Source organism: Rhipicephalus sanguineus, chromosome 4, assembly GCF_013339695.2.
Source record: "Rhipicephalus sanguineus isolate Rsan-2018 chromosome 4, BIME_Rsan_1.4, whole genome shotgun sequence".
In the NCBI taxonomy this organism is placed as follows: Eukaryota; Metazoa; Arthropoda; class Arachnida; order Ixodida; family Ixodidae; genus Rhipicephalus; species Rhipicephalus sanguineus.
Window position 1 is genome coordinate 3,609,081 of NC_051179.1, and position 13,783 is coordinate 3,622,863.

General features: G+C 48.3%; 1 protein-coding gene across 2 annotated transcripts in view; it reads right to left on the minus strand.

Annotated features, from left to right (window-relative positions):
• LOC119389302 (monocarboxylate transporter 12) overlaps positions 1-13,783 on the minus strand; it is a 372,577-nt gene that overhangs the window by 23,212 nt on the left and 335,582 nt on the right. For both annotated transcript variants that reach the window (XM_037656512.2, XM_037656510.2), the window contains one exon: positions 4,564-4,863. In XM_037656512.2, the coding sequence (XP_037512440.1) occupies positions 4,564-4,863 (300 nt within the window). The remainder of the gene's footprint in view (positions 1-4,563; positions 4,864-13,783) is intronic.

Consider the following 13,783-nt stretch of genomic DNA (forward strand, 5'->3'; position numbering starts at 1 on the left):
AGGCCGTGCCGGTCCGTGGTTAGGGAGTCGAACCAGCCGACGTCGTCGGGCTGGCAGTCATGTTGACTGAGAGTGAAAACAACGAAATAGTCTGTACATAGAGTATTCCCTTCTTCATCTTGCCCTTACTGACTACTCCGAGCACGATGCACACCCGAGTTCGCAGCGGACACGCAACCCGAGTTCCAACAGCGGTTCCAGCGGTGGGATACAACGACGCGTATTCCCAGCAGCGAGCCTGAGGGACGACATCGGACCATAACGGTGGCGGTAGCGATGGGCCACGCAACCTCATTCCTAACACCGCTACAGTAACAAAGTGCGCAGTATTTATGCAGCAGCGCAGTATTTCAATCCTATACAATGCTTGAAAGTGCATTTTATGAAATAGCGAGTGGGCGTTGGAAGACACGGTACGTGCTTTCTTTTTCCTCTTTTTGGTGTTGCGGGTGGCTTACTGCAAGATGTGATGAAGGTCAGTGATGAAGGTTCTGCTTTGCTAAAGAAAACTTGGGCAGCTAGGTGAACACAGAGCAGACAGCGGAGCCTCCCTTGCTAAGCTATACTATACGCGGCTATGCTTTAACCTTTTTTTAAATATAAATCCCTGCCTACGAGCTGAACTTTCCGTCATACAAATAATTATTTTGGATGCCGCTAATTACAAGCTAGCAAGCCACATCCACTTGAAACCGATTGCGATACTGGCACAAGCTGTTAAATAGATGCTGTGAAACTTGTATTGAAAACACTCGTGTACACCAGTCTTCCTAAAATGCTTTTTTTATTAAAAATGAAAATATGTGGAGCAGCAACGCAGTACGTCGCTATCTTATGAAACGCTTATCTTAAAGTATGTGCCATACTAAAACTATAATTTAGGAACAGCATCGTGCGCCATAAATTAGCTCAAAATGGAACAAGAAAATCTGGTTAATAAATTAGAATGCTCATTCAGGTGTAGTTTGCGAGAATGTCCGCTTATCTGAAGTGGTATATTTTTATGTGCTGCGGGTTTCGAAATTCTGAAAGTGATATGAAACCCTGTGTATTGCAAGAACAAGAGTCCGAAAACGCTTCCCAAGTACAGCAGGCTGGTACCCGTCAACACCTTAAAGGTACCTGCAAATTAACTTAGCAATGTTTTTTCTTAGTTTGCTATTTTGTTTTTACCATTATGCCGTGCCTGCGTGGATCTGTGCAGAACAAATGTGTAAATACGCATTAAAGGGGTCCTGCAACACTTCTCCAAGCAACCATTGGATGGCTTCATTAAAGGTGTTTATGGCTTCACGAATCGACCTCCGCAAAAAATGTTAGAAGCCGTCAAGTGCGAGCGTAGTGACAGAGATTTATCGGATGCTGCAATTGCTTTCTCTCGCCCCGACCAGTGCGCTGGATGCTAAGCAGGGAGGACGCCATGAGCTTGAGCACTTTTTGTTCCAACGCGCGGCCACGTGGCGGCGTGCTCAAATCAGCCTTGAATTATGGCGCGCCAGTTTGGGTGCATCATTTGCCGAAAGAAGAGGGAACAGTTTCTAGCTGACCTTGAAAATTAATTGTACACTACCGGCCGTGTGTTGCGCCATAATTAGGGCTGCGTGTACTTTCGGTTTTATCCGAAAAAATCCGATAAACATTCGCCGGTGATATTTTTGACAATTCGGATTTTTCCTTTAAACTCCGATTTCAAGGGCTAATATGACCTGGTTCCGTTCTTTATCGAAAGGGCAAGTTATAAGCGCTCATTGGTACATCTTTTGGTTTGACCGATTCAAAATTTACCTCGCGTAGCTGTATTAGGCGACGTAGCTGTATTGTGCTCCGACTCAGCTTCTTACATGCAGAAGCTTCACAAGGATTTCAAGACGCTTCACTTCAAAGATCCGTGCCACCTACTCAACGACGCTGTGGAGGATGGAATCATGGCCAGCTCGTTTAACGTATTTCACAATTTTGTCGTGCACTTTCCTGCCCTGTTGAAATCGTCGCAGGAGCTGCGCCGTAAGTTTTGTCTTGTGTGCTTGGCCATGGGCATGTCCATGAAGTCACTGAAAACCGTATGTCCGTCGAGGTGTTCTCTTTTTATGAAGCTCTGGAAGATATTTTGAACTACTGGCGCGCCATTCTGTCTTTCTTGAGAAGCGACGAAGCCAAGGGAACGAAGTGTGAGAAGCTCAAGAGTCTTATTTCATCACCTGAAGCTCTACACGACTTGCTCGTTAAGATGAGGTTTCTGAAGGCCAATTCGTGTGCCGTGCTCTCAATCATCAAGGAACCTGAGGCAGACAGTACCCTGGTACACAAAGTTTATCCCATACTGGGGGTTCGTTTGCACACACTCATCAGTCAATGGCGTGATCCAACCGAGGTCTTCGCATCAGATGTCACAAGCGTGTTGGACCTCCTTGACGAGACTGACCGCTTAACGACTGTCGCGGACTTTCACGGATACTACGCTGCTGTCGCCGAAAAGTGGAGACAGACATCTGAGAGGAACCTGTGCGATCAACTGCGGTACACCAAAGATTCGTTTTGGTACTGTGTGAAAATTGTGAATCCAAATGTGAAGCATGAGCTACCGTGCGCGTTCGAGACCTATGCGCCTATTTTTCGATAAGTGCTTCTTAAAACTGACGATATGAGCCAGCTCCTGAGTGATTTTGCGAACTATCAGTGCTATGAAATATGTAACGTTGTTGAACCCCTGTCGTTTTGGAGACTTCACAATTTCCAGTGGCCACTGCTTTCTTGCTGCACGCTGTGTCTTCTGGCGCTTCCTGTTTTTAGCGCTCAAATTCAGAAGGCATTTTCCAAGAGTCGTCAATCGAAAGGAGCGCGCTTCTATCACTGACAGCAACCTCGCAAAGTATGCTTGTGTGCTTTACAATAAGCTTTAAGCATAACGTTGTATAACGCACAAATACAGGTGTTTTGTGTTCAAGTATTTCGCTTCCGCGTATATGTTTTTGTGCATTCAAACCATCTAGAAAAAAATGTGCTTCATGTGTTTGGATGTTTTAGTATTCAGATATAAATTCATCTAAGATTTTGGGGTTTCGAGGATAATGCAAAGCTCCGAATTTCGGAGAATTAGGGATTTACGAGAAATAAACTTCGATAAACGCCGGATTTCCGCCAAAAATGTATTCTCTGATAAACACCCGCCGATTTTCAAGAACAATAAACATCGAAAACGCGGAGCCCCTAGCTAAAATGCTTGACTCGCGTGTTCTCAGGAGCCTCGATTAGCGATCGGCAGCGTTTCCTGGCCATGCTGAAAAGTGTTGCAGGGTCCCTTTAATGGATGACTGTGAGGATTCAAAGGTGTAGCGCATTCAAGACGGGACAAGGCGAATAACACACAGCGCTAACAGTTTATTCAGAGGATCAACAGTGCATGTACCCTACATCACTTGGCATGCGCACTCTTTACCATCCATTCCAAGGCGTGCGCTTGCCAACCTGTCGTTGTTCCAACGGATATCATTGGAAAGAACACTAAAGAAATGACAATAAGGCTAACAATCGAAGCGCTATTAATCGGCAAGTTTGCTAACACAGCATCAGTAAACGACCTCACTCATTATCAGCTAAAGAAATAGAATATTTGGGGGTGACGTGAAGACCTGCGTTAGATGTATGGCTTTTTTTTTAGCACGTGTTCTGTTGCGCACCTGATGGTATACGTACGGATGATAATAAAATCTGTTTTTGAAAGTTAGCGCAGGGTGTGTGTGTTATGAGTTTTCCGCTTGGTCCCGTCTCAGATGCGCTATACCTTAGGACGCTATAGGAATGGGCAGGTGCCTAAATTCCAGGTTATCTGAACACAAGGACAATGTGGAGAGAGAGAGAGATAATAAAACGAGAGAAAGGCAGAAAGGTCAACCAGAATTGTAGCATCCGGTTTGCTACCGTACACTAAGGGGAGGGGGAAAAGGAAAGGAAAGCGGAGAGAAGAGCAGGCGCTCGATAAAAAAAAGATATAAACAAAAGGAAGGTGTAGAGCGGGAGTGCTAAAGGCTATTCAATAGGCCACTGGCTCGCAAAAAGTTCAGTAAGGCCTTAATTGATTTTCTGTGCGAAGACAGTATTCTAGCACAGACTGTTCCGACAGGGGTTAAGGCGGGCCAACACAGCAGCTAGCGACAGTCTGGAAAATATAAGCAAGCTCATCATTGTTCTCGCTGCGTTCCGTTGTTTGTCAAGTGTCGAAACTAAAAACCGGGAACAGATCAGACGTGCAATCGTAGAAGCTGACTCAATTGATAAGTTTGGTAATCAATACGATATCACTCCTTCGAATGTTCTTCATAAAGAAAAGGAATTTCTGCGCATGATGTGATTATATGTACCTTGTGATATATCAGTGCCATAAATTCTGTGCTTCTGCATAAATAAACCAGCTGGAAGTCAGCGCTCGTTTGCTTCTGTGTGTTCGTCCGTAGTTTCTTGAGCTGTTATTTTACGGTCATGAACAACCAACCAGCCCGATTTACGGCCATTATGAGCCACCAACAAGCCCACCGTGGAGCCTTGTTTGACTGTGATGAGACTTACCGATGACACTGGGCCTGAAGAAGTTCGCGTTTCCGGCGGCGAAGTTGCTGAGCCCGTATGCGAGCGGCATGAGCCGTATGCCCAGGTACTCGAAGAAGAGTACCGAGAAGAGGGTGATGGTGCTGCCGCCGGCCAGGGCCATGGCAACGGCGATGGCCGTCACTGCGGCGTACGAGGTGCACAACGGCGCCAGGTGCATCAGGATGCCCGTGAGCAGGTAGTTGAGCAGCATCACCTTGCGACGCTCGATCAGCTTCTTGTCCGAGATCCATCCAAGTCCGAGCCGGCCCACCAGGTCGCCTGAGAAAAGCTCCTCGTTAATCTCTTGGCCGGAAGATGCCACTCATTCTGCGAGTAGGCGATAAGTGGCCCCTACCAATCCTTTTTTTATTGCTTTTAGTCAAGCGTTGCTAGTTGTGCCGACTTCTTTGTACGCTCTGAGTAATTATGGGTACATTGTGGGCCGGCAGTAACGAGGAATATTTGTTCGGAGCGCGTGGGGGGTGCGAGGGGGGACGCACTTGCTGACGGCTATTTTGAGGAAAGCACCTATTTGAGGAAGCAACAAATTAGGGGCCTCCTTAGGTCCTTCCTGGAAACGGCATTGATCGTGGGCTTACCAGGCACGTCGACTAAACTGACGCCCAAACGGTGCTCACGTTAGAGCACAGATGTCTGTTTAATCGACATGAACTGAGCCCCACGGTGCGACGATGTGCACATCACAAGAATCGGCCTTTGACGTATTCCTCCGCTATGGTTGACCATAACCGTGGCAGTTTGGGCGTGTTGGCAAGGCATCAGCAATAAGTTTAAGGCGCGCACGAGGACGAAAAGTAGCGCCTGTGCGACATGCTTGTTTTTTTGTCCTCGTCTGGTTGTTCGCTCAAAATTTATTGTTTGACCATAGTTTGGCGAGTCATAGGAGTTTATATGTAATGTTCATTATCTTGTTGCAAACGCCGACAGTAAACTTTCCAACCACAGTTCACGTTGTGGAGAGTTGGGCGAGTTGGTACAAGTTCATTCTGGTCGAAACTGCGCAATGGGACGGGACAGGAAGAAAGCAAGACAAACGAGCGCAGTTGAAAGGCTGGAATTGTAACATATAAAAGAGCCCTGTGAACTAGAAATATGAATAATCAGCGCGGAGAGTTGGGCGAGTTGGTACGAATTCATTCTGGTCGAAACTGCGCAATGGGACGTCCAGTCTGGCATGCAACCAGTCTGGCATGCAACGCCCGGCAAAGTCTCGAAAGATCGCGAAGGAAAGCATGATGTGACGCCACTGCGAATGGAACCGACGAGAAGAATCTCGCCCTTTCCCTAGCTTTAGCTGTGCTGCACGCCGAAGAATACACTAGGCGCTTGTGGAACCCGGTAGCGAGGAGATAAAAGCATGCATCGACGACCAGCGAGTCAGTCAGTCGGTCCGGAGATGGTGAAGTTATGTTGAGTGCGGCTCGCTCAGCCAAAGAAGACGTGTTTATGGTATGGTGCGGTGAGTCGATCGTCGATCTGGAAGAATCGGATGATGACGCTGTGTGAGCGGTGACAAGTTACGTGGCTGTTTCCTGGAAGAGAAATATTCGGGACCGACGACGGAATGGAACAACGACGATCAGCGCTGGAGTTTTCGTGAGTGTTTCCTGGAAGAGAAGCATTCAAGTTACGTCCAAGAATTGTGGACTGGATACGTTGTTGAATATTCAGGACTTCAAGTTTTCTTGAATAGGTTGTAATGCATGACATTGCATTTGTAGTGCGTGATCTGTTTGTTTAGTTCCCGTTGTGTTAAGAAGTTGTAACTGGTACCAACCGAGTGTGCAGTTTGTGTGATGCTTGTACTGCCTTAACTGAGAATATATTTTGTTTGTGTTATAAACTCTTGGCTCTGACTCAGTCTTTGGACCATAAGCGGCGTTCGCTGGCGCACAAGAAGGACCGACTCTACATTGTCCGCGCTTTCGTGGTGCGTTTCGGGGGACCTAATACGTCCGCCCTTATATTCTGCCCGGCGATTGCCATCCCCATTAATGGGATTAGTGGCACTGGGGTCTTTTTTTGTAAGCAGTTTCAAACACTGGTGTAGCTCTGTGGATGAATACTTGACTGCAACGCAGAATGCTTGGGTTCGACAGCGGCTCTGACGGTGATCTTCAATCTTTCCGTCCCTCTGATATTTCCCTCAGCGACAACGCCGCAGACGCCTGCCCAGCACATCCTGCGACACAAGTTCCATAGCACTGTCGTATAAAGGTTTTTGAAAGTCTGTTATCGCTGTTCCTGGGTTGATAGGAAGTATGAATCACTTGCAGCTCATACCCGCATTTCATGGGCCGTGGTATACGGGTATCTGCCACACTTGACTGAAGGAAACGGTTTCATGACGTACGCGACAAGTAGCTCACGCTGTTCATATAATCACATGCATAGGCGTGCGCATGGTTCCCCTTCAAGTAGGGCGAAGGTTCGTCGCAGCGCCCCCCTCCCAATTATGTCAATGTATGGCGTTGACATTGCGCCCCCCCTCCCTATTATGTCAATGTGTGGGGCTGACCTTACGCCCCCCCCCCTAGGTGAAAGGGGGGGGGGCTGCTGCCGCCCCTGCCCCCTGGGCGTACGCCTATGATCACCTCTTCATCGTGTTCCCCATACACTAATGCCCTCCCATGCAAATTTTGGTATGTGTCAAGTCAAGAAGACGACCACGAGAGCGCTCAGACGTATGCGGACAGACAGACAGACAGACAGACAGATAGATAGATAGATAGATAGATAGATAGATAGATAGATAGATAGATAGATAGATAGATAGATAGATAGATAGATAGATAGATAGATAGATAGATAGATAGCTTTCCGCCTTCGGAGTGCACTTTGGGTATCAAAGTGCATTTGCAGTCACTCGTTTATAGGAGGCTCTGTGGACGCTTCATTCATTGTAGGTGGTGGCACTTGTGCCCTTCATTGACAGAAAAACGTACGTCCTGGCATCTGCGATTCGTATTAGGCGCCACAGTATCGCGCAATTAATACTGTTCCTGGACAGGGCACATTAAGCGCCTTGTCTGTCGTTCTACCACCGTGCCTTGTCTAGCGCTGTTTGTTCCCGTTGTAGATTTAAAAGATTCCGGTAAGAATTGCCACCATCACGGGACATGGAACCCATGTTACGTTACCTATCGTTCATTAGAGATTGTCGGAATACCGATGGAGGCAACTTTCCACGTTGGACGATTTCTTAAAGCGTCTGTCTCGTTTCAGCCGTTGGTTAGCCATAGGGCAGGCAGTCACTCGACATGCTATCACAAAATATGTAAATGACTACTCTTATTTCGAGCCTTACATTGTGTGACATGGAGTCAAAGCAAGCGCTAAGCACAAATAAAAAATTTGAGTTTGTCAGAAGCAAAATTAACACCATCTTCCCAAAGGGAACCCTGATGGGATGCGAAGCAGCAGCGTTGCGCACGGGTGGCGTCACGGGTTGAACGGCGCTAGGTGATCAACGTTCCGATCCACGTGCAGGAGGTGGTCCTGAACCTCCCGCGGAAGGTACCGGACGACGCGGCGATTAACGTTCACGTCAAGCGCAGGCTCGTCTGCAAGGCGTCGTACTGTCGCGGTCGGTGGGTGGTGTAGCGAGCGGACGAGGCGGCAGCTGCGGGCGCTGCGGCGAGCGCGCGGCAGGGGAGGGAGAGAGTGACGTCAGCGCGCACTGCGAGGGGAGCGTGACGTCAACGCGCAGCTGCGGCGTGACCTACTTGGCACCGCTCCAACACCTGCGGCAAGGGGAGCGCGTTGCGGCGCGTTCGTACGGACGCACGGAGGGACAGCGTTAAGGGCGAGACAGACGGTACGATTTTTCATGCGATTCGACGTCCGACACGGCGGAGGGGAAACCGGAATGGTGACCTTTTATAGCATCGTACAGCCACCATTCCCTCTCCCCCACCGCTGCGTCGGCCGTCGGATCGCATGGAAAATCGGACCGTCTGTCCCCCGCTTTAAGCGCGAGACAGACGGTATGATTTTCCATGTGATGCGATGGCCGACACGGCGGTGGGGGAGAGGGAATGGTGGCTTTCCGATGCTATGAAAGGTCACCATTCCGGTTTCCCCACCGCCATGTCGGACGTCGCATCGCATGGAAAATCGTACCGTCTGTCTCGGCCTTTAAGCGAGGGACAGACGGTCCAATTTTCCATACGATCCGACGGCCGACGCGGCGGTGGGGGAGAGGGATTGGTGGCTGTACGATGCTATGAAAGGTCACCATTCCGGTTGCCCCTCCGCCGTGTCGGACGTCGAATCGCATAAAAAATCGTACCGTCTGTCTCGCCCTTTACACAGGCTAGTCAAAGAGCACCTCCGCATCTAATAAATAAACATGGTTGATCCCTCCGTCATAGGAACCATTATTCGCCTCGTGCGCCACCGATGGCGGCGCTGCGAACGGCACTCCGGTGATGCAAAGGCGGGAATTCGGCTTTTGTCGTCTGCTAGGCTCTGGCTAGCACAGTAGCATTTTCTTTATAGTTCGCTCACGTCGCACGGTGTTCTTGGACTACTTGTTGTATTTTCTCGTAATGATGGTTCTTAAGGTGGCTGCTAGCATTACAGGAGGTTCAGAATCGTTAAAATTTAACGTATCTTCTACACACACAGAGCCATCGCGGCCACGATCATGCTCCCGAGTTCGTAGCGTCACTCACTGGGCTGGATGGCGTTGAAATAGCTTACGTGAACGCGCGAACGTCCCGTTAAGAGATTTAAAGAGAGTCTATGCTGCTTTGGAAGCGAAGCGCAATCGATTTTACGGCTTATTCGCAAAGGTTAGCGTTATCTAAGCAGACTTGAGTTGAACGAAAATTAACACTCCACTCCAAATTGTAGTCATGTGGACCTGTGTGCACAAAACGTTTGCCGACAAAATAAAATTGATAACTTCATCGACCAGCGGGTTAATGCGCACAACTAGCGTAGATTGGGAGAGTTGGATGCATATTAAAACTTGTTACACGTACTATCGGCTCCGAATGAAACGCCAGTAGTGGTGCGCGTGGTACAGTTCGCACCCTTATGATTAGAGATAGATATGCTCTTGCGGTTTGCTGCTCGTGAGCAAGGGTCATGCTTTCGATTGCGCAGTACTGCCTAATCGGGAGTGCTTGCCTGTCAATGGTGATGACAGGACGGCGCGCATAATACAGTTCTTCCATGAGACTGTTTGGCGTAGCGCGCAACCACAAGGACAAAGGAGGCACAGCGCTGTGTGTGTGTCCTTGTGCTCGCGCGCTACGCCAAACAGTCTCATGGATCATAACCAACCAGCCCAACAACGCGCAATATACAGTTCCTAATGCTTGGAAAACGCGCTCCGCTGTTCGTGTTTCCTTTGTCACCGATAGTACAGCTTGGTATACAGTAGCAAGAATCGGCGGATGTGTCCAGGAAAGGTAAAACGAGAGCTCTTCTCCACCATTCTTTTGGCCCCTTTGGCTGGCTATTTCTGTTCTTTAGTGCGCTGTATCAAGATTGAATATTTTAAGGTGAAAGCCTTGGATTCCTGATCAAACGCGAAAATTGACCGTCGGCGTCCCGAGTAGGCAACTTCAACACGAGTGTGCAAAAAAAATCAATGATGGCGTCCTCGGGACTGCACAGACCACCAATATTTGTGACGCCATAACGTCACTTCTCATGATGACGCCATCACATGACATCGTCGGTTTGCGTTGCCTCGGTGATCGGTGGGTCGATGACGGAGGCAATGCAAAACCAGGTGATGCGGGAAAAGTTTGCATTGCCTCCGATCCTGGAGGCAGTGCAAAACCACGTTACGTCAGGAAAGCACTCGGAGGGGGCGGGGAACGAACAATACATCGACTGAAGAAAAACAAGATGGCTTTCGCCTTCGAGTCATCTTAGGGAAATGCCTAGAGACCCTGTGAGTCTTTCTAGTACAGTGACCACATCAGGCCCTATCGGGAGGCGACCGCTGAGAGTGATTTACACTATTTTATTGCAAATACGTCTTATTACTGGGATATCGGTTATCAAACGAGCTATGACGTGAGACCGCCTCATCGCTATAAAACGAGAACCTTCCTTCAGTAAACATGCATTCGTTCGTGTCTGGTTCCGGCGTTTGTGTCTTTCCTCGGCCACGATAGAACAACTGGCGACGAGGATGAGATTGATTGTACGATCCTGAAGCAAGCGCCGGCACAGCGGTCGAAGCGGAACGGCCCAAGAACAAAAGGCAAGCGTTTCAAAATGGCGATTCCACTAGCTTCGCAACGTTTCGGGAGTATGCCAGATTGTAACCCGAGAAGCGACGACATCAAGTCGTATTTCAAGAGGTTTGAGGACTTTGTGGCACTTCCGGAGACAAAGAAGCTGATCTTGAACGTAGTAGGAAGCACGGAGAGCTCCAGAAAATCCCTGACAGACCTACTGACGAAACCTTCGCAGGAATATAGGAGGTCCTAGAACAACACTACAGTCCTCAGTATCCTGTAATCGCCGAGCGTTGCAAGTTCAACAAACGCACGCAGAAGGAAGGAGAATGCATCAAAGACTTCATGACAGAACTGAAACATCTGGCGCATAATTGCGAGTTCAGGGCGTTTCTAAACGATGCGTTAAGGGATCGACTCGTGGCAGGATTGCGCGACCAAGAGACTCAAAGGATATCGTGCGCAACTGAAAACTTAACCTTTCAGAAAGCGTGCAAAATTGCACTTGAAAAAGAAATTGCTGCCAAGCAAACTATAGAGCTACATTCTAAATCAGTATGCTCGACCGATATTATGCGGTTCGTAAAAACACACCCAAAAACTAGGCCAATCGGCACGTAAAAACGAAAGGGGTCAAACGAAGACCACTTGTTATCGCTGTGGGAAAGGGCACGACTCAGACAAGTGCTGGTGCCGCAACGCAAAGTGCCGCGCATGTGCTAAGACAGGGTATCTGCAAGCGATGCGCCGAGAAACTACGCTGAAGCGATGATGATGATATATACTGTTTATTGGCGCAAGGGCCATGTGATGGCCAAAGAGCGCCAGGACATGATAGCTAAAGTGAACAATGGTTATGTTAGGTGGCTGTAAAGGGGCCTAAAATTCCTCGCGCTAAAGGCGGGTAAAACATACACGTAGTAAAATTATGAGATGACGTGAGGCATGTGCATATAGAATGAATGACAAGTGATTGTGACGATAAAACAATGAGGGTATGTTGTGAGCACGAATACCTCCTCAGGGCCTTTGAGGCCAAAGGCAGGGAGGCAGGTGCTTCCTCCAATGTAGCTCCCGTAGCACCAACCTCTTTTCAGAGGTCGTGCTACGGACTGCCTGGGTAAGTGACGTGAAAGCTGTGGACTTCCTTTAAAAACGCGAAGAGCGACTGATGTTTAAAAACAGGTTCCCTACCGATGAACATAGCTGGGTGTAATGGTAATTGTTGTCGGTAGGGTAATATAAAATGTTTTCTTCGTAGTGTGTCTAATTCTGCACATTGAATTAAAATGTGAAGCACGGTGAGTGGTTCACCACATTTCTCACACATGGGTGGTTCACCACCGGATAGAAGGTGTGAGTGTGTACTGTGTGTGTGTCCTGTTCTTAGTCTTGTAAGTATTACTTCTGTGTGGCGTGATTTTGATACTGGCGGCCAATTACCCAGATGCGGCTTGATAACATGTAGTTTGTTTTGTGTGTGTCTGTCGCATGTGTTCTGCCAATAAGCCCTGAGCTTGCTTTTAATGAAATGTTTTAAGTCCAGTGGAGGAACGGAAAGGAGTGTATTGGCGGCAGCATTTTCATGGGCGGAGGCTGCTAGCTGGTCAGCCAACACGTTGCCTTGGATCTCGCGGTGACCTGGCACCCAGCACACTACGACGCGCTGTTTGAGTGCGCAGACTGTGCATAGGAGTGAGTACAGGGAGACGAGGACGGGGTTTTTGTGTTTGTTCAGAGTTTTGAGGGCTGTTACCACGCTTAGGGAATCGGTGTATATTACTGCGCTTTGGAGTTTTAATTGTTTTATGTGTTTGACGGCCGCAAGTATGGCGTATGCTTCTGCTGTGAAGATGCTCGTATTCGGGTGCAGAATGCCGGCATCGGAAAAAGATGGACCAACAGCTGCGTAAGACACAGAAGTATTGGACTTTGAGGCATCGGTAAAGAATTCTGGGCAACTGTATTTGTGCTGTAGTTCGAGGAAATATGTACGGATATGTGTTATAGGCGCGTGTTTTGTAACTTCCACGAAGGATACATCACATTCTATGAGCTGCCACTGCCACGGCGGGAGATGTGCGGCAGGGGCCATCAAACAGTGTTCGAGAAGCGGCACACACATTTCCTGAGCTAAGCTCCTCACGAGAAGTGAGTAGGGCTGTCTCACCGAAGGACGGTTGTAAAACAGGGCAGAACTGGACAAATCATTAATTGTGGAGTGTGACGGGTGTTCTTTGTCTGCGTTCACTTTGAGGTAATATAGAAAGGACATGTAGGATCTCTGCAGGTGGAGCGACCACTCGTTCGAGACGACGTAGAGGCTTTCTACGGGGCTGGTGCGAAAAGCACCCGTAGAAAGACGAATGCCCAAGTGGTGGACCGGGTCGAGCATTTTCAAGGCGCTTGGTGTCGCAGATTGATAGATTATCGCCCCATAATCTAGGCGCGTGCGTATTAGGCTTCTATACAGATTCATCAGACATTTTGTATCACTGCCCCATGATGTTCGCGACAAAACCTTGAGGATATTCATAGCTTTCAGACACTTGTATTTGAGATTTTTGATGTGAGGTACAAAGGTCAATTTCATGTCTAAAATTATGCCTAAAAATTTGTGTTCGGTTTTTACAGGTAGCCGCTGGCCGTGTAGGTGAATGTCCGGATCGGGATGGAGGCCTCTCCTTCTTGAAAATAAGACGCAGGTGCTTTTTTGCGGGTTAAGGCTGAACCCGTTGTCGTCTGCCCATTTGGTTAACTTTTTCAAACTAAGTTGAACTTGCCGCTCGCACATTGTAAGATTGCAAGATTTAAAACCGATTTGAACGTCATCGACATATATGCAATAAAACATGTTACGCGGGATGCACGAACGCAAAGAATTCATTTTGATAATAAAAAGTGTACAACTCAGCACGCCACCTTGCGGCACTCCTGTTTCTTGGACAAATGTTCGGGACAAGACATTGCCCACT